The sequence below is a fragment of the Girardinichthys multiradiatus genome, chromosome 3 (genome assembly GCF_021462225.1).
Source record: "Girardinichthys multiradiatus isolate DD_20200921_A chromosome 3, DD_fGirMul_XY1, whole genome shotgun sequence".
NCBI lineage: Eukaryota > Metazoa > Chordata > Actinopteri > Cyprinodontiformes > Goodeidae > Girardinichthys > Girardinichthys multiradiatus.
This window is the reverse complement of record NC_061796.1, coordinates 31865195-31893183: the sequence shown is the minus strand read 5'-3', so window position 1 is coordinate 31893183 and position 27989 is coordinate 31865195. Positions and strand designations below refer to the sequence as shown.

The 27989-nt window shown below is 41.4% G+C and overlaps 3 protein-coding genes across 10 annotated transcripts in view; all 3 read right to left on the bottom strand.

The window, feature by feature from the left end:
• si:dkeyp-77h1.4 overlaps nt 1-3170 on the bottom strand; it is a 35125-nt gene extending 31955 nt beyond the window's left edge. For 2 of the 6 annotated variants that reach the window (XM_047360913.1, XM_047360917.1), the window contains exon 1: nt 2387-3170. The gene's annotated coding sequence lies outside the window, so the exon portion shown is untranslated. Of the gene's footprint in view, nt 1-2155; nt 2300-2386 lie in introns of those variants that run through there. The other 4 variants (XM_047360915.1, XM_047360918.1, XM_047360919.1 and 1 more) reach the window with 3 other exon arrangements.
• A 2233-nt stretch (nt 3171-5403) lies between these two features.
• mdc1 (mediator of DNA damage checkpoint 1) lies at nt 5404-20611 on the bottom strand. Of its 3 annotated transcripts, none has more exons than XM_047360428.1 (12): nt 20371-20611; nt 19796-19933; nt 18192-18767; nt 18025-18103; nt 15514-16670; nt 15173-15223; nt 10490-13473; nt 9590-9727; nt 8465-8647; nt 8254-8379; nt 6522-6632; nt 5404-6435 (listed from the first exon to the last, which is right to left on the bottom strand). In XM_047360428.1, the coding sequence occupies exons 2-12, from the start codon at nt 19929-19931 to the stop codon at nt 6232-6234; spliced, it is 5745 nt and encodes a 1914-aa protein (XP_047216384.1). In that variant the 5' UTR covers nt 19932-19933; nt 20371-20611; the 3' UTR covers nt 5404-6231. The 3 variants fall into 3 exon arrangements, with proteins under 3 accessions (XP_047216384.1, XP_047216382.1, XP_047216383.1); XM_047360426.1 differs by having other exon boundaries at nt 9590-9730; nt 20371-20610; XM_047360427.1 differs by lacking the exon at nt 20371-20611 and adding an exon at nt 20128-20267 and having other exon boundaries at nt 9590-9730.
• Nucleotides 20612-23122: 2511 nt separating this feature from the next.
• On the bottom strand, nt 23123-27415 carry tubb5 (tubulin, beta 5). The gene is made up of 5 exons (XM_047360429.1): nt 27256-27415; nt 24849-24957; nt 24559-24669; nt 24223-24467; nt 23123-24109 (listed from the first exon to the last, which is right to left on the bottom strand). Exons 1-5 carry the CDS (start codon nt 27310-27312, stop codon nt 23297-23299), a joined length of 1335 nt encoding a protein of 444 aa, XP_047216385.1. The 5' UTR covers nt 27313-27415; the 3' UTR covers nt 23123-23296.
• Nucleotides 27416-27989: the final 574 nt, after the last annotated feature.

Genomic DNA, 27989 nt, shown 5'->3' with positions numbered 1-27989 from the left:
ACACAATTAAACGCAGGTAATGAGCAGTGGTAGTTTTGAAAATGGGCCACATTGCCCAGGGTAGAGTGGCCAGGGGGATTGCACAAGCACTTGATAAAAAATTTAAAAAAACAAGCACGTTTACTAATTTTTACCTCATTTCATATCTATGCAATGTCATAGTTTGCCAACACACAAAATAATTTGAGCTTATTCTTTGTCTGAGTCCAGGATACGTGTATATATGTCTGAGACTCTTATTTAAAGTAACAAAGGAAGTAGCTTATGAGTTGCTATACTGTGTTGACAGAGTTGGCTAAGGCTAAAACTGCTCATTGAGCTAAGTCACCACAAGCAGTAACAAAAGTATTGAAGAAGCCCATACTATATTTACATTGTTTGTAGCAATTTTGAGAACAAGGCCCAAGCACATTGTTGTGATAGGGTCACTGACATAAAGGATTTCAAAACACAGTGAGAATATTGTGACTGCATAGCCATTAGTGGCTGATGAAGCTAAAGTTAGCATCTGATTCGCAGATTCCTCTCAGAGCTCATCTAAAGTTATTTTCTGGCACAAGCAACATCTTAGTTCTAGGCAAGCATGAAAACTCTATCTATCTATCTATCTATCTATCTATCTATCTATCTATCTATCTATCTATCTATCTATCTATCTATCTATCTATCTATCTATCTATCTATCTATCTATCTATCTATCTATCTATCTATCTATCTATCTATCTATCTATCTATCTATCTATCTATCATTTATTAGGGGTGTAGTAGGAGGGGCCCACCCAGGACACCATTACAGCAACAACGGCCACTGATTAGATTAGTGGCCGTTGATTAGAATAGATTAGATAGACACACCATTTACAAACCTATGATTTATTTCTCTATTTGCTATCATTATATTGTCCTTCCTTCCCCTGTTTAAATTGTCAGATTTTGATTATCGTTGACAGCCCTTGTTTATTTCTGTATTTCTGAGCGTTGGTTTTCTCTTTCTTAAATACCCCTCCTCTTAATATGGCTGTCTTCCCTTCATGAGTCTCCCACTTTTTGCAAGTTTCTCTCTGATTCTCCATCTCTCTCTTTATCAAGTCTCTTTAATCCACTCCTCATCTTCTACAATCCAAGTCAGTGCATCCCACTTAGAAATCAAAGCCTGTGCCTGTGTTTTCCTCTGAACCCAGAGCCCGCAGCTTGCTGCAGGGGGACAGACAGGTCTTTGTCCCCCTGGCCTTCAATGACTGCAGATGTGTGGGAGGTTACAAAGCAAACCCTGTGCCTTAATCATTTCTTTTTCATTTTCACTTTGCTGCTTTTGTAAAATTTGCTTGAGGACATTAGGTGAAGTGCAACTATTATGGTGGGGATACTCAAAGTCAGCTCGGACGCATTTAGGCACATTCTGTGCTCATTTATAAGTTATGAGAAACCAAAAAAGAAATAAAGCTTTGTTATGTAAGGAGAAATGGATACATGTTTGCAACAAATCTAGGGTTCGGTAAATATTCTGGATTTGGAAACAACTTCTCTCACACAGGGCAGAAAAACATGAAATAACCATTCTGTCAGGACAATTTTATGATTTCCAATGTTTATCTCTCAGAAGAAGCCTGTAGCTGCTGATAACCTATTTCCTTACAAAGGCAGCTGCAGTGAGCTAAAGGATAAGGCATGTTTCCACCATACTGCTTGCACCTGTCAGATCCATTAAAATCAGTGGATGTGAGGGATGGGAGAGGGGATGGGGGGCATGCTGGAGATACATGCAGGAAAAATAAACAGAAAAACTTAACATCTTTATATATGAGGCTAAAGTAAGGCTGCATAAAAGAAATTCAGGTTAAGAGACATTTGTGAGCCGTTAAGGCCCCTGAAGCAGCAAATGTGAGCAGTATGCAGCAGAATCAGAAAGCACCAGGCCAGAACCTCTATGATAACGCACAAGATTCATATTTGACCGAAAAATGACATTAAAGTATATATATATATATATATATATATATGTATAGTGAGTCAAAATCAAAGCAGAAAAAAGGAATAAAGAAAATACATGATAATAAATTATGAATACTATATTCTGAATTTTTTACATATATGTATACTTGCAGTTATACATGTAGCTCCAACATTAAAATGAAGTCGCAGCCGGCTCCATACCTGCATGCTTTAAAATGAGCTGAAGATCATTTCACACCTTTTCTCTCCGGTGATAAACCTGCATGGCAGCTCAAAGTGTGGATCGGTCACATCCGAGTCGGGACAGCTCATCCAACACAAAAAAAACCTGCAAAATTTAACCCTTCCCGCTCCAGATACATTTTCTGGACGCAAACACGATCCTCAGCTCATGCAGGGATATTAATAAATTTAAAAAAAGCCGTAACCCACCTACCTTCTCCTCCCACCGGCCGGTCGGAGATGCAGAGGTGCAGTCGAGTTGATGCTGATGTGAGGATGCAAATCTGCGGGAATGCTTGGCTGCTCTCCCTCCCGCCTCCTCTGAGGAGCTGCACTTCACCACTCAGGCACCAACATTTGGAAGATGATCAGAACATGTCGCGATCTGCTCTCGGAACCACTCGACTCGTGTTCGGGAAACACCGGGGCCACCGCGTCCATAACCACATCACAGTGTTAATATAAAATGTGAGACAGTTTAAGCTTTTTGCTTTGGTTACATTTTTTTTTTTTACTTCAAAATTACATCATATGCTTTTAGTTTACAGTAATATTTATTATTGATTTTGGACACAATACAAAACACAACAAAAACACAGACAATTTAAAAGCTTTTCTCCATTATTATTTTTGAGAATAATCAATTCTGTTGCTGCTTTTACTTCGTAAGAACAAGACTATCGTCTTTAATTAACTACGTTTTAGCGAAGTATTACCATTCTCCAAAATCTTATAGAGTGAGATGTTTTTACTGACAAAATCTTCTTAAAATGGAAAATGTTAAGTACAAAATAACTGTTCTCTTTTAAACTTTATAGGAACACAAACTTTCATTGACTTGGGCACATCCATTTATTAAATTTGCCTGCATATAGCAAGTGTTTTCAAAGAAAGTGTGACCTATATATCATCAGAAAGACCTACGTTGTTTTTCCAACATCTACAGGTCCTTCTCAAAATATTAGCATATTGTGATAAAGTTCATTATTTTCCATAATGTAATGATGAAAATTTAACATTCATATATTTTAGATTCATTGCACACTAACTGAAATATTTCAGGTCTTTTATTGTCTTAATACGGATGATTTTGGCATACAGCTCATGAAAACCCAAAATTCCTATCTCACAAAATTAGCATATCATTAAAAGGGTCTCTAAACGAGCTATGAACCTAATCATCTGAATCAACGAGTTAACTCTAAACACCTGCAAAAGATTCCTGAGGCCTTTAAAACTCCCAGCCTGGTTCATCACTCAAAACCCCAATCATGGGTAAGACTGCCGACCTGACTGCTGTCCAGAAGGCCACTATTGACACCCTCAAGCAAGAGGGTAAGACACAGAAAGAAATTTCTGAACGAATAGGCTGTTCCCAGAGTGCTGTATCAAGGCACCTCAGTGGGAAGTCTGTGGGAAGGAAAAAGTGTGGCAGAAAACGCTGCACAACGAGAAGAGGTGACCGGACCCTGAGGAAGATTGTGGAGAAGGTCCGATTCCAGACCTTGGGGGACCTGCGGAAGCAGTGGACTGAGTCTGGAGTAGAAACATCCAGAGCCACCGTGCACAGGCGTGTGCAGGAAATGGGCTACAGGTGCAGCATTCCCCAGACCTGGGCTACAGAGAAGCAGCACTGGACTGCTGCTCAGTGGTCCAAAGTACTTTTTTCGGATGAAAGCAAATTCTGCATGTCATTCGAAAATCAAGGTGCCAGAGTCTGGAGGAAGACTGGGGAGAAGGAAATGCCAAAATGCCAGAAGTCCAGTGTCAAGTACCCACAGTCAGTGATGGTCTGGGGTGCCGTGTCAGCTGCTGGTGTTGGTCCACTGTGTTTTATCAAGGGCAGGGTCAATGCAGCTAGCTATCAGGAGATTTTGGAGCACTTCATGCTTCCATCTGCTGAAAAGCTTTATGGAGATGAAGATTTCATTTTTCAGCACGACCTGGCACCTGCTCACAGTGCCAAAACCACTGGTAAATGGTTTACTGACCATGGTATCACTGTGCTCAATTGGCCTGCCAACTCTCCTGACCTGAACCCCATAGAGAATCTGTGGGATATTGTGAAGAGAACGTTGAGAGACTCAAGACCCAACACTCTGGATGAGCTAAAGGCCGCTATCGAAGCATCCTGGGCCTCCATAAGACCTCAGCAGTGCCACAGGCTGATTGCCTCCATGCCACGCCGCATTGAAGCAGTCATTTCTGCAAAAGGATTCCCGACCAAGTATTGAGTGCATAACTGTACATGATTATTTGAAGGTTGATGTTTTTTGTATTAAAAACACTTTTCTTTTATCGGTCGGATGAAATATGCTAATTTTGTGAGATAGGAATTTTGGGTTTTCATGAGCTGTATGCCATAATCATCCGTATTAAGACAATAAAAGACCTGAAATATTTCAGTTAGTGTGCAATGAATCTAAAATATATGAATGTTAAATTTTCATCATTACATTATAGAAAATAATGAACTTTATCACAATATGCTAATTTTTTGAGAAGGACCTGTAGTTGAACATAGAAAACAGCTTTTCTTTTGTGTAACACTTTTTATGTTTTGAATTATTCACAGACTTCTACAAAAAATGGGAATGTTTTGATGATTTTAATAAAATGTTGTGTTTTTTTCATTGTTGAGCAGGTAAAAAATAAAAAAACTAACGTTTGGACAATACTAAGCTTGGTTATTAATTTTTTATCTGACCAACATGGATGCCTTGATATTGTGCTTCACAATAATCTTATTTAAATGAACAAATACATTTTTAAAACATAACGAAATTATGAGACAAGTATTATATATGGCATGGACGGAAAGGCTAAATCATAAATAATTGGTAGTATTTCATACTAATAATATTAGTTTATTTATGACATCTGTGTCTCATAATTACTGGCAACATATCGGTTTATTGAGATATTAGAAGAATACAAAATCAAAGCCATAAAATTGCAATCTCAATTTTGATTTAGCTCTGTTAAAATTACAAGATACTCTCTGGGTTATCTCATAATTATATAAATTATTTCCATCAGAGGTGGAAATGAGCACAATGTCCTTCATGGATATTATTGAATTACTTGATGGTCCTTTTCTTTCACTTTGCTTTTGAAATCTTCCTAATAAACTAACAAGACGGAGACAAAAGTAATCAGGACTGGACACTTATGATGAGATATTTACGGTACCAAAGCAAAGAGAGCAGATTAAATGCAGACAGTTATGACAGATACAAAATATTTAATGTTTCATGATTCAAGCCAACTGCTACACAAAAATGACAAGCTTTGATGTCACATTTAAAAGACCATTTACAGCAGGTCAGATCAGGGACCCAATGAGACCTTCGTATACTGGGAGACTTTCACATGTAGTGAAGGTGTGTGATGGACAAACAGGATGAAATGTTGCTGCAGAAGCAGTATCAGCAGTAGGAAGCACCTCTCCCCTCAAGGCAATGAGATTGAATGACGCCTTAATGGAGTGGAGCTGCTTAATGGAGACAGGAGCAATAGACACAGTGGTGAACTCATGGTCATCTGAGGTATAAAAGGCTCTACTCACTTTTTATATGAACAGGATACAAGCTTGTTGCATCTACGGACCTCTGGAGCAGATGGATTTCAATAAAAGAGCCATTGAGTACAACTGCTCTAACACAAACATGATTCAAACATCTCTAACTTCATGGTTGCTACCTGACAAAATTGGCTAAAAACTCTGCCTGTTGCCTTAGAGGAAGCAGCTGCACTTTTCTGGATTAGAAGCTAAACATTTATAAGGCTTCTGAGGCAGAACCGAGGTTTCATCACCCATCCTCAACTAATTGGTTTTTTAAGCGCATTTCAGCCTCTAGGAAGGAATTTTAAAAATTGTACGCAAACGGAAAAATCCCAAATGCATAAAGCAAAAACAAAGTGTTTAGGAAATTTGTTTTTGCTCGCATTTGGTGGGAAATGCATTCTTAGGTTCTTCGCACAGAAAGAGTCTGTCATTTTAATCCCAAATATTTCACTTTTTGTACTCATAATCACAGTGACGATATTGTGGGCTAAGTCTTCTTTCTGCCTCTTTCCCTGCCCGCAGCAGGTTGCAGGTTGGTTACAGGGGGAGGAAGTGCATGGGTCTGAAAATCGACTCTCTGCTGCAGGATTCCTGTGAGTATAAACTCAGCAGTGACGATGAGAAGAGACGCAGACATGGCGGGGCCACACAGTCGCAGGTCCTCCTCGCAGGAAATCACTACGGTCTGGGGCTGAAAGACAGAGTCGGGGGACAGAAGAGGGGTAAGGTGTAATAACGGCATGAGACAACAACTACAGCTCTGAGCTCGACTGGCACCTTGTGAGCTGTGGGCATCTTTGGTAGAAATGTAGCACCACTGCAGGTAATTATGTCTTTCATGTGAACCGGTTCTGGCTTTACAGACTTCGTGACATGGATCTCATATCCCTGAAAGAAAGACAAAAGCAAAGCGATACATTGTACATCCGTGAAAGCAAATACAGAAGGATTAGTCTATTCTTATTTATGTTCTGTAACAGAGAAAAAGAAAATCGATGAAAAAGCTCTTGGCAACAGAGTTTTGGGAGGTATACATCCTAATTTTAGCCTGGCATCAGCATTCTTTGTTGTATCAAGGTATCATGTTACCACTGTGATAAAAACTGTACAGCCTCGGAAACATAATGAGAACACAAACAGTAAATGTCAATTCAATTCCCACAAGTTACTGTGGCAAAAAAGCAACAGTCCACCTGAGGCAGTGGCTTGCAAAGGTATCCACACCCCTTGAACTTTTTCATATGTTCTCACATCACAATCAAAAACCTAGGATATTATCCGATACATCAACACAAAGAAGACCATAACTGTAAAGTGAAAGGAAAAGTGGAGGTGGAAGGCTTCCGACTGTTTTTACCACATTTCTCAGAAAGTCTCTCTTCTTGTTCTGCCTCTGTTCTTGCGAGTCTTCCATAAATGTCAGATTTGTGCATGAGGTGCATGACTTATAGATATTTGTTTTTAACCTAAACCTGCTTTAAACGTCTCCACAGCTTGTTCCCAGACCTCTCTGCTCTCTTGATCTTTATAATGCAGTTTATTCACTAGTTCAATTCAAAAATACTTAATTAACTACAAAGGGATTTATTTCTTGAAAAATATACAAGCAGAGTGTTTTATTATCCTATTCGGCTGTACATATCTTAAAATCAAAGTATGTTATTTTTAACTGTACAATATTTTTTCTTATGTTGTAAATTTGCCCTTCCTGTAAAGTCTCTTTATTTCTTATTCTATTTTTACCTTTGTGTGCCTCTGCATCTGATATTTCCTTTCTCTTCTATTCTAGATGCCGATGGCTGTTCTGTAGCAGTCTGTATTACAGTGGATCTGAAGAAGCCTCGGACTGAAGACACTGCATTGTTTTCTTTAAGTCTTTTTAAGAGGATGCTCAGGGCTGTTCATTATGTCCTTTATTTTGTAAAGCATCCTCAGCTCCAGAATCTCCAGAGCTGTCCCCAGAAGAGAACCAGCCTCTGAAAATGTTCTCTAACAAACCTCGACAGTTCTCAAAGAACAGCTGCATTTAAACTGAGATTACATTATACAGAAGCGAACTCTATTTACCACTCAGGTGATTTCTAAAGGCAGAGGAGTTTATTTAGAGTAAAGGTGCCTAATTTTTCAGAGTGTTTTTCTCCTTTTTATATTTTTTGCGTAAACATTTTTGAAAATGTTGTATAATGTGTCTTCCACTTCACAAGTACACAATACTGTGTGTTGGACACAAAAAAAAATCCCAATAACATTGACGTTTGTGGTTGAAATTTGACAAGAGGTGGAAAAGTTAAAGGGGTGTGAATACTTATGCCCTGCACGGTAAATAATTTCCAAGAAAGCAGAATATTAACATCGGAGGAGGACCGGGAATGACTCAAACATTTCTACATGCCCACCATGACTCAGTCTTTCTCACCAGCACCGCTGTGCTTTCAGCTAAAGGAAACAGCCTGGTACATAAAACACTGGCACTCCATCACTACTCAGGGAAAAGAAGATGAATGAGTACCTGTAGGAGAGGCTGGCTGCTGGCAGTCCTCAAGGACTCCTGCAGGGAGAAGCTGAACTTCTTCTCTTGCTCAGGATCTTTCACAACAAACGCATATGGAGAGAGGAAGCTCCCAGCTTTACCGCTCTGAAACAGAGAGGGTTTGAGTGAGACTGAGTTTATCTGAGGGAACAAGTCTTTATTGCATTTTCTAGCTGCTGCTGCTAATAACCTTTTCCAGCCATTGCGTGGTGACGACTGGGACACCTTTGGCCACGGCGCACAGGAATTTCACCGTCCTTCGCACTTTATCTGTCACAAGACAGTTCATGTCTGAGACGCCTTTGGCCATGGCGCCTCCTAAACGAGCCAACACCCGCTCTCCAGATTCATCCACCACTCCTGTGAACAGAACCTGAGAAAATAACAGCACGGCTTCACTTTTCAGTGTCTTCAGACACTTCTACTCATGATAGGCCACCGGATGTCTGGTAATCTATAAATCTGGTAGCTGATTGTGGCAACATATGCGCTTAATTTCTTATTGTTACCACAGCTAAGAGTCTTGTATTGAAATCCTTTATGCATTTTGTGACACTAACAAACCAAAGATAAATGTCATGCTGCAACATTTTCATTGAACGCTCTGCTAAATATGAACCCAAACGTTATGAATCTTGATTTTTTTTTTCACATTTTTGAACCAAAACCATATTTTTATGGGTGCAGCAAAACACCGGAGCTGCATGGATTTCTGGTTCATTTGGAGACAAATAATGCAGGAGAAGACGGCTGGTCGGAATGAAATGGGTCAATAAAGATCTGCAGCGATCATTTTAAACCAAGTTGTTTGAAAATATAAATATTAAAATCCCAATCCTGCTGGGACCTACAGAACTGCTGCCATATCCACAACTACACCCGAGAATGAACAGGTAGTTATGAGTTATGATGAGCCCAATCCTCCCGCCAGCACCGCTCGCCTCCATCTACACTATTATCGCAATTTGACTCACTGTTAATACTGTTAGTCACCTCAGACCTGGGTGCTTTCTGTTGACCCTTGGTGTCTCCAACTGATTGTTGCTGCCTTGTGTGATGTCATCAACCAAAATATAAACATAGTCAAAGTGCACTTTTTATTCTTGATTTTTTTTATACAAAATGTATAATCAGACATTCATTTGCTAGCACCTATCCACAGAATTGGCTTATTTTCCCACCACCAATATCTTTGTCGGGTATTAGGTTCAAGGCAATAGGATCAAATATCTTAAATCTTTTATTTTAGCTCTTAAAAGAAAGATTTAAGCTCCGACATCGTGTCGTTTGTCAGGAAATATTTAGAAACACAGACCTTGTAGGCTTGGCTCCCAGCTCGTAGTCGGCTAACCGTAGTTGGAGATGCAGAGGAGGAGCGGGGAGTCTTTGCCACAGGGGAGGAATTTGAAGAGACCCGTCGCTTCCGGGAAGGAGTCATGGCCGGGATCTGAGGCTGCTAAAGGAGAGAGAGGAAGAAAGACATGAACTGAGCAGAGTACAGAAAATTATTAAATAAGTTGATTATAAAAAGGAAACACTAAATTTCTACATTATAACAATTTGTACAAATCTTATATGAAGATTTTAGGTAATATTGTTCTTATTTCCTTTTATTTTTGTCTTTCTCCTTCATGTTGCAACTGTCTTGATGAATTTTTTGTTTCTAGAAGACCAGAATGGAAATTAGGCCTCTGGCTTTATTGTTGCTTTTTCCCCGCTGTGATCATACTTGACTGCAAGTCGTGAATTGCTAATCTTGCTTGATCTGTTACACAACATCAATTCAGTTCAGGTTAGCTTAGCATTGAGCATTGAAATTTAAAAAGAACGAGCGTGGGGAATACTAACACTTCTAAACCATTAGGTGCATGACAATGTTGAAAAAGACGCGTCTTGATATAGATGGAAGTGCATTACAATGGTCGGAAAGGCTGACTCACTGCTAGAGATGCAGCTTTGACTAAAGGTAAAAGCCTTCTAATCACTTAACATTAATTATTCTGAACATTACTTATATACAGAGTTCCTAATGGGGAAATTTCATGATTTTCCAGATTATAATTTCAACGTTGGGGTTAGCAAGAGTTTCTGCTCCTAGTGTGTGTTTTAACATGGATGGATAGATGGATGGAGTACCATTTTCTAAATTTCGACTGAAGCAACAGTCATCAGACTATAAATCCTACACTTGTTTTAAGTAAAATGGTGAAGTCACCTCTGATGCTTCCTCTTTTCCATCCTGGTCCATGGAAGAACCAGATGTCTGAGTTTCCTCCAGCCCCTGGTTTTTATTTTTCTGGACCACTGCTGTCTGACTCCTGGCTCTCTTCTCAGCAGCCCCCACCACCACTTTATTCCAGTCTTCTACCTCCCTTTTAGGAAGAGACTCTTCATTCTTCTTCACCTGAGTGCTTGAGGCTCTGCTTGTTCTCCTCCCCTGGATCCCAACAGGAATTTCTTCCTTTTGCTCCTCTTTTCTTCCTGCCTCTGTTGATTTTTGGGTTCTTTTTGTCTCACTTGTTCTTGCTTGTCTCTTGTTTCTGGCGACATCACCATCACTGACTGTAGGAGCTTCAGCTTCCTCCACATGTTGGGTTTTTAATGCTTTTGAGCCTCTGCCCCTCATGTTTCTCTTAGGCAGAGGGGATGTTAGATCTGCAGATGCATTTTCCTGATTTGACTGAAGGCCCTCATCTTTTAAAACTAAAGCTCTATTGTCACTGGCTCGCCGCTGCCCCCTACTGGTACCACTAGGATGAGAGTCTGGTTTCCTTTTATCATCTTGCTGCAGAAACTCAGTGGAGGACCTTTCTGGCTTTCGGCTCAAAGCTGCTGAATTCTGTTCACTTTCTCTAATAACAGGAGTAACAACGTTGGGGTTAGCAAGCGTTTTCCTCCCTCTTCCTCGCGCTCTTCCTCTGTTGTGGGAGCTTGTGCTGGACATCTTAGAGCTGGATGAGTTAAAGCTGGCACTGAGCACCTGATCTTCACTGTCTTGCTCTGCTGCAGCCGAAGTCGTCCTTCGGCGGCTGCTCCTCACAGCAGTGGTCTGAAAGGTATCGCTGCTCCTCTGCGCTCCTCTTCCTCGGCCTCTTCCTTTGCTCTCCTGGGTGTTGACGCCGGAGACTGACCTCTCTGAGCCGACAGAGTTGGAGCGGGATCGGGTTCTCCTCGCAGGGAAATCGTCAGGTACAGCTTCACAAGGAGCATCAGTTGTTCTTCTTGCTGTTCGTCGGACTCTGACAGAACCTTTCGGGTTCTCCTCTTCATCCTTGTTTTCTTGTGATTCTTTAAGCAGTTTTTTTTTAGATTCTGTTTTCTCCTGTCTTACTCTGTGTTTCTGTGCTTCCTGCTTTCTCTTACGTTCCTCATCTTGGTCCGTCTTTGCCATTTCCAAACTTGGTTCCTTTGGATCTTCTATCTCACTTCCTGATTTGGTCTTCTGTATTCTCTGTTCTCCTTTTGCTTTTCTTTCATTTATCAGCTCTTCCTTCTCCACATGTTCTCTTTCTTCATCGTCTTCTCTGAGAGTCCCATCTCCTTGATCCTTTATCTGGCTCTCATTTTCAGCGCTCCTATTTTTGTCCTCCTCATCATGTTTGTCCTGTTTCCTTGTATTTCTTCTCCCTCTTCTGCATTGATCCCGCTTCGCCTTATCCTGATTGCTGTCATTCTCAGACTTGGTTTGTTCTCTTCTTTCTTTGGCACTTGGTAAAACTTTTGTCTCGGCAGTCTTTCTCCGAGATGCAGAGACTTCAGAAACTGTGATTGGCTGCGTCTCCTCTTCTTCAAGATGAAGCCGCTTTGATTTTCTTTTTCGTGCACATGTCATTGATTCATTGTCATTTTTTCTGTCTCTCCCTTCGGCCTCAGCTTCAACAGCAGAAACTCCAGCAGCGGGGAGGGGAAGAGCTTTTGTTTCTCTTTCGGGCAGACCTTCGTCTTTGCATGCAGCCATCGGTTGGGTTTCCCCATCTTCACTCGTTAAACCAGCAGCAGCTTCAGAGATAATTTGCTCGTCTTCAATGTCCAGCGGATTTGCTTTTCGTTTTTCTGCAGAGATGAAGTCTTTGCTGCTTTGCTCTTCCTCATGAGTAGCTGAAGGCTGAGATTCAGCAGCAGAGACTTGAGAACCAGCGAGTGACTGTGTCTCGTCTTCCAGCTGCAGGGGCTTTGCTTTCCTTTTCCGTAGGCTTGGCATAGAATCAGAATCATCATCACCCTCACTTGAATTCATAGGCTGGGTTTCAGCAGATTGGTTGGAAGAGTTTGTGTGCTGCTGCGACTCTTCATTGTCAATATGAAGCTGCTTTGCTTTTCTTTTTCGTGGACGCAGCACCTCAGAGTCCTCACCGTTATTTTCATTATCTTCGCATAACTCCATCGGCTGAGTTTCATCAGAACTGACATGCACAGGCTGGGTTTCAGCGAGCGACAAGGCTGAAGGAGTGATTGGCTGTCTCTCTACTTTTGCAGGCTGCAGGGACTCTGCTGATAACCCTTCAATATCGCTCTCCTCGTCACTCGCTGTATACATGGGTTGTGTTTGAGCTACTGATTGAGCTTCGGTGATGTGTTTTTCTGGATGCTCTTCTGTTTCATTCTGAACTCTGGTTTTAACACGTTCTATGGAGCAAACTGGATTATTAGACTCCACAGAAGAAGACATTAGCTGGGTTTCAGCCAAAGCAAGTGCAGATGAGCACACCGAAGCCACACTTTCAGTCCTGGCAGAATCCTGTCTCTCTACTTCATCTGAACCTTCATCATAAAACTCTGAGAAATAAGCCTGAGTTGCTTCAAAAGCCAAATCAACACAACCTTCTTTTATAGACATTTCTGAACATCTAGCAGGCTCCTCGTCCTCTCCGTAGGGCTGTGTGGACTCCAGGTTTGAATCATTCTCTGCAGACGTTTTCTCCGTATACGCCTGAGTATCCTCCAGGTTTGCACCAACATCTACTGAGACATAAGCTTGGGTGTTCTCCATGGTCAGAGCTCTGAGCTCACCCTGCAGGTGGCTGCTGTCAGACACTTCCAGCTGGAAGGAATCTCCTCTCATGGACTGGTCCTCAGGTTCGACAGCGGACGACTCAAGTACAGAGGCTTGGTTTGGGTTCAAGCCTTTGTAACAATCTCTGGTCTGAAGGATGAAGGGCTGGGTTTCAGCCACAGCATAGAAGCCACAATCTTCAGCATCTAGAGCAAAGAAGGCAAATAAATAACTAAATACGAATACTAAGCTTGTAGCACATTTCTAATAGGCATCACTCAAATCCTGTTTAGAATCATTTAGAGACCAACTGTGGGTTTAAAGTAAAAGAAAATCTATTCTTGTTATATGAAGAAGCCAGATTTTTGTGCCTGGCAAAAGTATTCACACCCCTTGGACTTTTTCTCACTGTATCTTGGTACAACAATACACTTCAATCTATTGTAATTACATTATATGTGACAGAGCAATTGTATAATTGTAAAGTGAAATGAAAATATTACAGAATCTGAAAAGTGCGGTGTACATTTGTATTCAGACACCTTTTACTCAGATAAATAAACTCCAGTGCAACCAATTAGACATCTCCTAGTTGGTAACAACAATCAACTTGTGTGCGATTTTATCTCAGCATACATAGAGCTGTTCTGTGAAGGCCTCATGGATTTGTTAGAAGTGAACAAACAGCACCATGAAGACCAAGAAACAAGGCAAACAGGTCAGGGATGAAGTTGTGGAGAAGTTTAAGGCAGAGTTAGGTTATAAAACAATATCGCAAGCTCTGAACATCACACAGCCCTCTCAACCCATCACTAGAAAATGAAATAAGTATGGCACAAATGCAAAGCGACCAAGACATGGCTGTTCATGTAAACTGAGAGCATAAATAAGCAAAAATTAACAATGGAAGCAGCGACGAGGCCCATGGTAACTCTGCAAGAGCTGCAAAAAGTCACAGCTCAGGTGAGATAGATGAACTACAGTACATTGCTGAAAGTATTGGGTCACACCACCAAATCAATGAATTCTGGTGTAACAATCTCTTCCATGGCTGCAGGTGCAGTCATGTTGAGCCGGTAAAAACATGCAGGTGTATGAAGTTTGGTGTGGATAAACTTGACTGGCCTGCACAGTCCTGACCTCAACCTTCGTGAATACCTTTGTGATGAACTAGGGCGGCGACTGCAATTCTTGTTTGTTCATCTAACTATGAACACACTCCTAAACCTTGTGGAAGATATTTACAGAACAGTTAAAGTAGCTATTGCTGGCAACAGTGGGTCCATCCACAAATTTGGACCAAAAGTAAACTTTCTGGCCTGTGGTGGAAAACGAAAAGTGCATTTGACCCTAGAAATACCCTCCCCATGGTGAAACATGATGGCGGTGGTACCATCATGCAGTGGGGATGGTTTTCTTTAGCACAGATAGGGAACTGGGTCAGGGATTGTGGAAAGGTGGATGGAGCCAAATACAGGGAAATCAAGGAAGAAAACCCAGAGGGTGGAAAAGATTTGAGAATGAAGCGAAGGTTCATCTTCCAGTAGGACAACAACCGCATAAATGCAGCCAGAGCTGCAATGAGGTGGTTTCGATCGAGCATATCCAAGTGTTGGAATTTCCCAGTCAAAGTTGAGACCTAAATTTAATTGAGAATCTGTGGCAAAACTTGAAAACCGACATTCACAGACACTCTCCATATTATTTGACCCAAACTGAGCTACTTTGCAAAGAACGGGCAAAAATTCCAGTCTAGATGTCCAAAGCTGGTAAAGTAACAGGACAAAACATAACAAAAGTTCAAGCGTGTGAATGCATTTCCAAGACACTATTATATTCAGCATTATATCATTTTCTAAAATAGGGTATTAGAAATAAATGTGTTAAACACATATCTGAGCGCACCTGAAGTGGGGCTTGTGAAGGCCTGAGTTTCCATCTGTTCGACCTCTCCTTCTGCATAAAAAAAGACAATTTGAAAATCCTTTCACTTCAAACTGAAATTTCAGACCTTTTGTAATTTGGGTCAGAAACCATGGGGGCTATTTTCCCACTAGGAGACTAAAATTCCACTTTAAATCATTCGCTTGGAAAAAAAAAAATGCAAATAACATCTCATTGCAAAGTTAACTTCTAAGATACAAGGATGTTTTTCAATGTTTTGCTCTAACTTTCTCTCTATTGTTTTAGTTTGATTTTTTGGAATTCATTTCTATATTTGTATCTGTCCATTTATAAGAGAGTACCTGAAAGCTGAACAGGAGTAGAACAGTTCTGTAGAACAGGAACCAGAGACCTGGGAGTGTTTTCTCTCCGCAGGTGGGGGATCTGGCTCTCCCCTGCCTCTCCAAGATTTGCCTCCTCATCCTCCACATCAGTATCACTTCCCATTCTAAGGTCACCTGGATTGCCCTCTTCTCCAGCTTGGGGAACAAGAGGTTCATCAACATCTGTGTCTGCGTCATAATCTGGCTTGAGAGCTCCTGATGCTGCAGCAGAAAACACTGACAGGTTTTTGGCAGCAGGGATAGCTGGGTGTGAATCTTCTTCCAAGTCTGTGTCACTGTCGGACAAAATATCCAAATCAGCTCTTCCAGCTTCAGCCACGTAGGGATCGCTCACCACTTCATCACAGATGTCACTGTCTGGATGCAGATTGTGAGGCGCAGTAGGTGTAGGTTTATCAGATTTATCAAGCGCTTCATCTATTTTGGGATTTTCCCGTTTTGCTCCAGTCCCCCCATCTTCTTTCTCATCCAAATCTGTGTCGCTGTCTAAGTGAAAATCTCCAGACTGTACTGGGGGGGCTGAGTCAGCAGTGTGCACACCCTGAAATAAGATGGCTTTTGATGTGACAGTGGCATCATCATCCACATCAGTGTCACTGTCAGTTATCATGCCCTCAAGCTGAAAACCAGCAGCAACATGAGAAGGCTTCGTTGTTTCATCAGTGGAAGGCAAAGTTTTTGGAGCTTTATCTGAGATATTTTCATCGACATCAGTGTCATTGTCCATGTGTGGCAAGATTGTGCTTGGGGGTTGATCACTTTGCCCAGCAGGCACCACCTCTTCGTCTCCTCCCTCTACATCAGTGTCACTGTCCAGGTTAAATTCAGGGATGGCATCTCGGTAGACCTTTGATGTCGACGTGGGTGATTCACTGCCTTTTTTAAGACTCTTACTAATTTGCCTTTTCACATTCTTTCCACTTTCTTCTGAATATGTCCCTCCATTAGCTGCTCCTTCGTCCCCCTCCTCACCGTTTTCCACAAATGCAGGTGAGTTGTTTTGATTCAGACGCTGTTGTCCTAAGTCGACATTCGTCTTTTCTATGCTTAAACTGACGTGCCTGTTTGACCCATTTCTGTTGGAGGAAGATGGTGTGATGGGGCTTTCGTCTTCACTGTAAAACAGGACAATAACAAGATGGCATTTAAGAACCGAAAGCCCGCAAACAGCTTTTCTGACAGCACTACACAGCCTTTCAAAAAGTATTCATATGCCACAAACGTCCATGTAATTTATTAGGATTTCATGGTAGCATCATGCTGTGGGGATGTTTGTCGTAGAGCAATGAAAGAAACGGCTGGCCAGAGTTGTTGGGAAAATAGATGGAGCTAATGACAAGGCAATGCTGGAGCATGTGTTGGAAGCTACAACAGGCTTGAAACTGGGGTGCAGGATCAACGTCCAGCAGGAGAACAACCTTAAACACACAACAGGAGCTACAATGGAATGGTCTAGACCAGTGGTGCTGCCAACACAGGCTGGTAGACTGGATCTACATTTCTTACTGACAAAATGGAAAATATTAGGAACATCACAAAGTATTCCTCTTTTAATGTTATCCAGCACTTTAGTTTTTGAAAATGAACTGACAGGAAATGGGGAGAGAGAGTGAGGAAGACATGCAGCAAAGGTCAACGGGTCGGGACTTGTACCCGTGACAACTGCGACGAGGACTAAGTACACTGGTTGCACGCTCTACCCCTGCGCCACCGTCACGCCTGTATCCAGCAACATTTACACAAAAGCAGACCGTTGTGCAGCCAAATCTTCATTTAATTTCTATAAACTTGGCCAAATATAACACCTTTTCAAAGGAACGGTGACCCAAGTCCTGTTCTTGTTACTGAGAATAGACGGGAAAATAAAACTCAGTCGACCCACCAAACATTTGGAAACTATGACTTTTTAATGAGGCAACCCTACAAAACCCTTTTCATTTTTTTTATTGATTATTTACAGTTCACTTTCCCAAAGAAATTACTGCTGGTTTCACTAAAATAATGCAGTGGTGGTCTTTGTTGAGCAGTTAAAATTCCCAAATTATAATGTTGTGGCCTGCGAGCTCTTTCAACCTAATGATTTTGGCCTGATGTGAAGAGTTTGGACACAACTGGTTTAGATCAAAGCATACTCATCCGTTAGAATGGCCCAGTCAAAGTCCAAACCTAAATCTGTGTCAAAAAGTCTCTAAAGGTACATAACTGGTAGAAACAGACCCCTTGCAGTTGTAACTGCAGCATAAGGTAGTTGTACGAAGCACTGATTCAGGGGCTGAACACAAATGCACATTTTGAAAACTATGTAACATTCCTTTCTTCTTCAAAATTACACTACTTTGTTTTGGTCTATCAAATAACATCCAGATAAGATACATTGACGTTTGTGGTTGTAATGTGACAAAATGTGAAAAAGGTCAAGACATAAACACTTTAGCAATGCACTGTAACAATAAAGATATAAAAACATACCTTTCAGGTACCACTTTATTTTGGGGGCTTAAGAATGCATTAGAACTGGGACTGGATTTGTGGGAGTCCGAATCAGATACTAAAATCAAAGCCAACTTGTGAATAAAAAATAAAAACAGTGGTTGTGAATATAAATGAATATAAATATGAATATAAATTACACATACCAATGGTCTTCTGCTTTCTGTCTCCTCTACCCCCTCTTTCACTCTCTGAGTCTGAGTCAGATTCTGGCACCAAGGTCTTTTTTGGCTGGATTGGAGTTTGCTCAAATGAGAGGCAACCACCTGTGACAGGAGTCCTCGTTGCCTTTGTATTGCTTTTTAAACATTCCTTGCCTTCTGTATCAACGTCATCCCGTTTGCTGTCAGAGGAGTCTGACAATCTGGTGTTTACTTCCGAATGTCTGCCCAGGGATGTCCCCACGTCACCAAGGGATGAAGGGGAGTCCACCCTGGAGCTTACATACCGACATGGGATGTTCCCCAAAATCAAACCATCACCCTCGCTGAGGGCATAACGTACATTAGGGGTCAGCTTTAGGCGTCCCCTACGTGTCCCATTCATGCTCCCTAAGTCCCAAACCAGGGCCTCCGTGTCCACTTCACTGTCACGACCTCTTCTCCGGTAAACAGAGATACTGACGGTAGCATGCTGCTTGGACACAGACGGTGCCAACAGCTGCAGTGTGCAGAGGTTGGGGTCACGGCCCAGGATATTATCTCCCAGGAAGAGGGGCAACTCTGAGTGACAGAGAGAAAATACATTTTAGAAAAGATTTATGTGGGTATGATGGAATATGCATAAAGAAAGTCTGTATCTCAAGTAAAGATGTGATTATAAAACTTTAAATGTATTTGTTGTTTATTGTAGTAGCAAACAACAATAAAGATTTATTTTCCTCCCATTCTCAGTTTAACGTGTAATGGGCCGCCGTATTTTAACATAATGTTTGCTGGTGTTTCAAAGAGATGATGATAACCTGGACTCCGGCTACCAAGGCCCAAGGCATTACAGATCCTCCACCATATTAAACAGCAGGCATGAAGTGCTTCTCCACCTATTTTTCCCCAAATTCTATCTAAACCCACCTGAAGGGTTTGTTTCTAAGAAGCTTAATCCAATTCTCATCTGAACAAACAATATGGTTCTGGTTTAAGTCCCGGCAGAACTGGTTGTCATGTATATAGAGTTTAATGGCTATTAGGGAGACATGGTGACTACAAAATGCCAATTTTTAACCCTCCTTTAACATCTTCCTCTTTGTGTGTCGTGGCAAGACACACATGAAGCCTCTTCCAGCTTTGCTTGTCATGGTTCCTGTTGTTTTAAAGTTTTTATTACTACTCTGACTGTAGATATTGGCAAATATAAGCGAGTTGCTATTTTCTTTACCCTTTTTCCTGACATAAGATCAATGCACATCGGCCTTACTTAAATGGCACGTTTCATCTCTTTTCCATTTTGAAAAGTGGCTCAGAGAAATGACTCTCTACATCACGTCATTTTTATTCTCCAATAAAACAAAAAAATCAAATGTAAAGATCCTTCTTTAAAGTGGATCCTAAGCGAGCTGTTAGGGGGTAACAATATATGCCACAAGTGATTTTGTTAACTACTACCTAACATGGGAAAGAAATGTACCCCCAAATTTGTCAGTATGATATCATGCTGCTAAAATAAAAAGGTAGGGTATTTCAAGGCTTTGTACACATCTTTTCCCAAGGTACAGCATATAAAAGAGGTAAAAACACCAAAGTATGACACTTGCCTTTCTCAGGGATGTGTGGATTTCTTAAGATGCATAGTTTGGCCAATGGCTTCCCTCTTTCATTTTGGTTCTCCTCCTCGTTTTCCTCCTCCTCTGACTCCAAGATCGAGTCCCTGATCGCCTGAGTGGCATCCATTTCTATAACAGAGAAAAACAGGATAGCAAAACAACACCAAACAAAGATAATTTACCTCCCCACAGCAACTAAAAAGTTAGCTTTTCAACATGCTTGACTACTGCAGGCGGCTTCTGCATGCAGCTAACATTAGCATATGTGGCTAACCATTAATCTGCAGCTAACAATTAACAAATGCTTCAACCTGAGCATTTACCTGGCTTTATATTGCATTCTTACCCACATTCAGAATATAAAACTAATCTAGACAGGCCCGAACAACACTTTTATTAAACGTATATAGGGGTTTTTAAGTGTCAAAATCACAGCAATTACACTTCCGGTCAACGGCAAAACGGTTAGCCGTCAGTTATTTCAAATGACAATATCAGAGTTAGCATAACGAGAATCTTGCTGATTACTATAGCAACTCTCTTTATTCTTCTACAACAATATTTACCACTTTTTAGCTGAAAATGGTCCCGTTTTAGAACCGCATGTCTGTTGCCTTAAAATTAAAAAGGAAGTATTCGCCTGTTGACGAGCAGCTTTACAGCTCAGATAGTCTCATCTGTTGATCCTTAAAAAGGATGCTTTGCCTCTTAATAATCCAACAAGCCTAAAATGAGTTCACAAAGAAAGGACCCTCAACGAGCCTTGCTTAGCGCTCTGTGGACATAAACAAAATGTATATACTGGCTCAACCACGCCCATTGTAGGATCTTGAGCTCCGAACTATTGGCTAATAGAAGTGTCACTCTTGACATACTACTTTTATTGGATAGTTTTTCTAGGACGCGTTTCTGATTGGATGAACAGTTCTGTCGTGGAGTTATTAGCATATTTGTTTTCGCGCCAGACACAGAGCGCAGTGAAAAGATTGAAAAAGAGAATAACATACATCTAGATAGTTATTTTATTCCAGTAATTCTCTTAAAATTAAATAAAAAATCTTTAAGCTGAATTATTGCACACAGAATTATATATTTCATGTTTGTTCCTGGTAATTTTAATGATTGTGACTTATAACTAAAAAATGCTGATCACTTTCAGCGTTTTAGAAAGTCAGAATAAGATTAATTTAAGAATGAATTATAATGCAGAAATATGTACTGTACAGTATATGTTTTCTTTAGAGCTGGACAATATATTACAAACGTATTGGTATGGCAATATAAGCAAACAATGAACTATCAGGACCCAATTCAGTTTGCTTATCGCTAGGGAGTTGAAGTTGAAGAAGCCATCATACACCTGCTTCAATAAACCCACTGTCATCTGGACAAAGCCAGCAGTACTGTGAGGATCATGTTCTTTGATTTCTCCAGTGCATTTAATACAATCCAACCTGATTTGCTTTGTCAGAAACTCCAGAACACTCAGATGGAGGCCTCAACAATCTCCTGGATCAAAGACTACCTGACAAACAGACCACAGTTTGTGAGACTGAGGGGTTGTGTGTCTAACCAGGTCGTCAGCAACACAGGGGCACCACAAGGGACTGTACTCTCACCATTCCTTTTCACTCTGTACACCTCAGACTTCCAGTACAAGACAGACTCCTGTCATCTGCAGAAATATTCGGATGACTCTGCAGTTGTGGGGTGGATCAGAGATGGACAAGAAGCTGAGTACAGGGAGCTGGGGGGCCGCTTTGTGGCATGGTGTGGAAACAATCATCTCATCTTGGACATGAATAAAACAAAGGAGATGATATTAGATTTTAAGAGAAACAGGAATAAGTCAAAAACTATTTCCATCATGGGAGAAGAAGTGAAGGTGGTGGAGGAGTATAAATACCTCGGTGTTCACCTGGACAACAGACTAGAGTGGAGATTCAACCGTGAAGCCGTCTACAAGAAAGGACAGAGCAGACTGTACTTCTTGAGGAAGGTTAGGTCCTTCGGTGTTTGCAACAAGATGCTGCATATCTTCTATAAGTCTGTTGTGGCGAGTGTGATCTCTGGAGATCATTGTGCAAAGAAAGATTCTTCATAAAATGAAGAACATTATGGAGAACCCTGAGCATTCTCTTCATGAAACTGTTGTACGACAACAGTGTCTTCAGTCAGAGGCTTCTTCAGATCTGCTGCAAGAGCCCACTACAGGAGATCCATCCTGCACAAAGCCATCAGCATTTACAATGGATCTTTGAAAAAACCTGTATGTGCTACAGCAACCTTTAATTTTACTTTGGGATTAGTAACATATTTTTGAATTGAATATTACTGTATGGAATATGCATATGGTGAAGCAGGCCTGAACTGCAATAAATGTGACATCATTATTTTTTTATCATGCTTTCAGGCTCTCTGTGCCTGGAATAGTAGTGACAATTCCTGTTTAATGCATAATAAAAGGTTTTGGAAAGTAAAAAGATTACAAGGTGGTCAAGTCATTAAGAAATTACAACTAATTTGGAGTATTCATTGCTAAAAGAGAGGCCATTTTTTCAACAAGACCTTGTTGAGATAGAAATAATATTTTTATTTCTTCAGTAGCTGGATAGACTACTCATTCTCAATATTTATGTATACCCATCAGGCTCCACAAGGGAGAAAATGTTTACTTTTATAATCCTCATGTGTTTGAGTTTCTGTTATATGTTTTTTTATTATTTTCCTGGTTATGTTTTCTATTCTCGCCATGTTTGTGCTTCTTAGTTTGTTCTCGTTGTACTTTTAGTATTCTGTTACATCTGTTTAACTTTTCCCTTTATTTATTATTCGTGTTTATTAGTCTCCTTTCCCAGTCTTTCTGCTTGCCTTCTCCCTAAGCCAATCCACACAGACTTCTGATACGTACACCTGCATTCTATGTGATTTCTCCACTCATCCATCATTATTTAAACTCACCTGTTGTCATTTCTACCCACTGGATCCCCCCCCCCCCCCCCCATGTCTCTATGCCTGCGATTTATTCCTGTGGTCCTCCTCCTGCCTTCCTCTCTGTAAGTTTTCATTCTTTATTTAAGAAGTCATGCACATCCAACGGTGCCATCTGCGCCTGAGTCCTGCTCCATAACCACACCTCTTGACACTTACATATTTTATTCTTCCTCTCTGTAAGATTAGCAATCGCTTATACACTATTAACAATCAATATTCTGTGTATAGGGGCTCTGGGTATTTGTACAGTGCACTCTATCACTAGGTCAGTTAATACCAATGCATGAAAACACCACCACAAAAATCAGACAAGAACCAGACAGCTTAGTTTGACAACTTTATTGGTACTGAATGACAGGGGGTTTCTAATGCAACCTAAAGTTTGAACACAGTTAAGTTTTCCTAGTAATGCTATTGACTCTATGTGGGGGAAATGATTACTTGTGTTTTGCTCCTTTAATAGTTTCATTTTGGCAATGACTTCTTGACTTCGCGTCTTCAAGCGTCGTCATCTGCCTCCTCCTCAAACTCCCCCTCCTCCTCAGCAGTGGCATCCTGGTACTGCTGGTACTCGGACACCAGGTCGTTCATGTTGCTCTCTGCCTCGGTGAACTCCATCTCATCCATACCTTCACCTGTGTACCAGTGCAAAAAGGCCTTGCGCCGGAACATAGCCGTAAACTGCTCAGAGATACGCTTGAATAGCTCCTGGATGGCTGTGCTGTTGCCAATGAAAGTCACGGCCATCTTAAGGCCACGGGGTGGGATGTCACAGACGGCGGTCTTCACGTTGTTGGGGATCCATTCAACAAAGTAGCTGCTGTTCTTGTTTTGCACGTTCAGCATCTGCTCGTCCACCTCCTTCATTGACATGCGACCGCGGAACACGGCAGCCACCGTCAGGTAGCGGCCGTGGCGCGGGTCGCACGCAGCCATCATGTTTTTGGCATCGAACACCTGCTGAGTGAGCTCTGGAACCGTCAGGGCACGGTACTGCTGGCTGCCCCTGCTGGTGAGGGGAGCGAAACCAGGCATGAAGAAGTGCAGGCGAGGGAAAGGCACCATGTTGACGGCTAGTTTGCGGAGATCGGCGTTGAGCTGGCCAGGGAATCGCAGGCAGGTGGTGACACCGCTCATGGTGGCTGACACTAGATGGTTGAGGTCACCGTAGGTGGGTGTGGTCAGTTTCAGGGTACGGAAGCAGATGTCGTACAGAGCCTCGTTGTCAATGCAGTAAGTTTCGTCTGTGTTCTCTACCAGCTGGTGGACTGACAGGGTAGCATTGTACGGCTCAACCACTGTGTCTGACACCTGCAGATACACAACTTTTATTCAGTCTTATGGTCTTAAAAGAGGAACCTACGGCTAAACAAAATAAAATTAAATCCCCAAACACATCATGTGCCATCACAAGGATCAGTTACCTTGGGGGAAGGCACCACACTGAAGGTGTTCATGATCCGATCAGGGTACTCCTCACGGATCTTGCTGATAAGTAGGGTTCCCATACCAGATCCTGTTCCCCCACCAAGAGAGTGGGTGAGCTGGAAGCCCTGCAAGCAGTCACAGCTCTCTGACTCCTTGCGTACCACATCAAGAACAGAGTCCACCAACTCAGCTCCTTCTGTGTAGTGACCTTTGGCCCAGTTGTTTCCAGCACCGCTTTGGCCTATGGAGAAGATTAGACAGAGATTGTTTTTTTTTCTTGATGCTTAAATATTTATTCATAAAATAACTCGACTTATTGCTTTTTAACTCACCAAACACAAAATTGTCAGGTCTGAAGATCTGTCCAAAGGGTCCAGACCTCACAGAGTCCATAGTTCCAGGCTCCAGATCCACAAGAATGGCTCTAGGCACATATTTCCCCCCTCCACAAGAAAGAAAAGAAGAGAACGGAAGAGAAAGAGGAAGAAGAGGAAAAGAAACATATTAACTTAATATTGTATCCAAAAACCAATTAGTACAAACTGTAAGGAACTTCAGACACCCCCGGAGAAAGCGTATAATGAAATGTTTAATAAAACTGCTTTTTAGGAGGAAAGCCAACCTGTGGCCTCATTGTAGTAGACGCTGATCCTGTCCAGCTGCAGGTCACTGTCTCCGTGGTAAGTGCCTGTGGGATCAATGCCGTGCTCATCGCTGATCACTTCCCAGAACTGCAGACACAGAATGTCAGTCATTACGTGACAGTTAATTTCAGTGAAAAAACTCATTTATATCCATGTCATTTATGAATCTGGGAGATTTAAATGGGCAAAACAGCAGTGGGATTGCATTTTTGCAGTCTGATGGCTAGGCCAGAATTTTCCTCCCTTTTAAGCATGTCATATAAAAAGCATTTCCTTCAACGCAGCTGTTAATATTTCCACAGCCGCCAACTGATGACACTGCAAAACGCAGCTCCCTGACATGTAAAAGATGATGGAGGGTAGCACAAAGGAGCTACAGCTCACTCCGCATGTCCTACTGGAATAAACCTCATTTGTAGGCAATCACACAACATGGGAGGACAGTGAGCATCTGTATTCAGGTCTTGTTCACCCTTTTTAAAAGACAGCATTTAAAGTCCTTGAAAAAAAAGCCTGAATTAAATTCAGTGTGATAATGCAAGCAACCATTTCTATTGCCCATATTTTCAAACATTTTTTCAATTTTAATTAATTAATTGTTTATTCATTTTATTTGTTTATTCATCAAAATAATAATTTGTTTTATCAGGGTAAGTTGTAGACAGTTATTCACTTAAGAGATCAGGAGTCAGGGGTGGAATACAGATCATGACATTTAAATCCATGCATGGCAATAGGAAATGTGGAGCAAAACGGGGTCCTATAAGGTCTAGAAGAACAAAAGGCCCACACACAAAAAGAGAAACTGAGATGGCCGAATTGACAGAAAGCTGGCACAATAGATGGCTATCAGCACAGATGAAAAATCACAGTGAAAGAATGAGGACAATAAGCAGGAAAATAAATGCCACACCCTAACCCAGATGACTGCAATGTATGCATTCAGCATTTCTGTCAATCATGTATGCTGGACATCTGAGTCAAGGGGTCCCAAGGGAGTGGAAACAAGTGAGAATCCTCTTTGAAAGGGCAACATAGGTAGTTTTATAAGTTTAGTCAAACATAAAGACCTGTAATTGTAAATTCAGGTGAATAAACATTTTCTGGATTACCTGTCCAAGCATATTTACAGCAACAGGTATAAGGAAAATATTCTGATCTTAAGCTGTGGGCATTAACCATATGTATTCTACAGAGACAATGCAAGGAAATGCATATTGAAGCAATTGCCTCTGCATCCAATGTGCATCAGTTGTTTCCTTCATTCCTCCCCCACACTGTTCTTAATTCGGTTATGGAGGGAAGACATTGATTACAAAGAAGGGTCTGGCTTTCCAGGGCATAAGCCCCTCTGTTGGTACAGCATCATGACTATAATGATGCATCCTCTACAATCTAGGCTATTGTTGTAAAATAATCTAGACGGTATTTTTCAATACCAATGGAAGTTCTATTTAAACATATCCTGACAAAAGTTATCAAATTATCATTTGCAGCATAAAGAGAGACAATAAGACAGCCATAATAACAGGTCAACAAGAACTTTTGTTGCAGACTACAATTGTTAGTGAAAGACTGGATGGATGATGAATTGATTTATTGGCCCCCCATTCAGACTGTGCTGACGTCCCACCACGTGTGGATCGAACATTAGGTCAAATATATTAAAATGTATGTATAAATCATCAATAGACACCACATGAGTTCATCCTGATGGTTATGAGCCTTAAGACAATATCTGTAAAAATGAAAAATCCCTTTTTCCTCAACCAATTATTCATGCCACACCCTTCCACAGGATTGGTCCTGAACAGCTTGAACTGCAGTATGCCTCTACAGCCTGACGAATTAAAAAAATCAGTCAATAAGTGTTATTGATCCATCTGGGGAGGAAGAGGAGAAGTACTAGGCCTCTCTTCCAGACTGCCACTCATTGTCTGAAATACCGGTCATGTCTGCCTGTGGGAGACAAAGGAAAGCAGACTGCTCTGACTGAGGGGGGCTCTGACAAGTAAAGAATAGACTTAGTTTGTCCTCTTTTCTCTCGGTCATTCTTCTCCTCGTAGACAATGTCTAAGGATAAACTGAATCCAAAGTGTTGGGAAGGCGGACTCGCCCGGTGTGAGAAAAAACCCGTTGAGACATCAAGACCTCCACTTTACCGTTATATCAATGCACGCACCCTCCCACCAATTACCGGAGTGAACACTATTCAATTGGGAAAATAACAAAGAGCTTTTAGTATTATTTTAAGAATGTATATGTATGATATATGCACTGTAAATAATTCAAATAAAAGGTCGTTGTATGAGCTAAAAATGAATATATTAAGATATTAATAAGGTGTTCATTTTTTTTTTTAAAGGGAATGCTCTATTCTCTTACCTTGGCACCGATCTGGTTACCGCACTGGCCGGCCTGGATGTGCACAATTTCCCTCATTATAAAAGTGAAAGTTTTCTAAGAAAAGAGCGAAGAGAGGTTGCGATGAGAGCACGAGGAGCCGACTGGTGCCTTAAGAGCTCGCGCTGGACAATGGATTTATAAGGCTGGAGCGTTTCCAGGGGGAGGCGGGGCTCCGCTGGGCGCCCGGGAACGCCCACACGCACCGGCTCCACAGCGCTGATTGGCTGAAAGGGAGAGACTGGGGGAGGAGCAGGGAGTCTGGACAGGGAGGAGCGACGATGAGGTAGATCAGGCAGTGGAAATGGGAAAAGGAGATTGACCAAAATTTTACCAGCTGGTGTCCGGAAATATGCTTTACAGCTGTTTTCTGGGTCAGCCATGACAAATCATCTCTGTATCTCTTTCTTCATAGGAAACAGATGGTGGACATTTCTGTGTCCAACGGGGGAGTGGGATAGGGACAAAAAGCTCCAGCCCTCTTCAGTCATCCCTTATGTGTTGAGGAAACAGTCTCACTATCAATTTTACTGTTTTGGAAAGTCAGATTTAATGCCCTCCTTATCTCCAGATACATACAGAATGTGCAGGTTTTGCCTTGTCCAATTGCGTATTTGCTTCTGAGTGCCGGTGAGAATGCCAGAAAAAGGTTAGCCCTTTAATAAAATATCTCGATGTAAATGTATGGGCTACGCCACAGCTGCAGAACTGTGAAA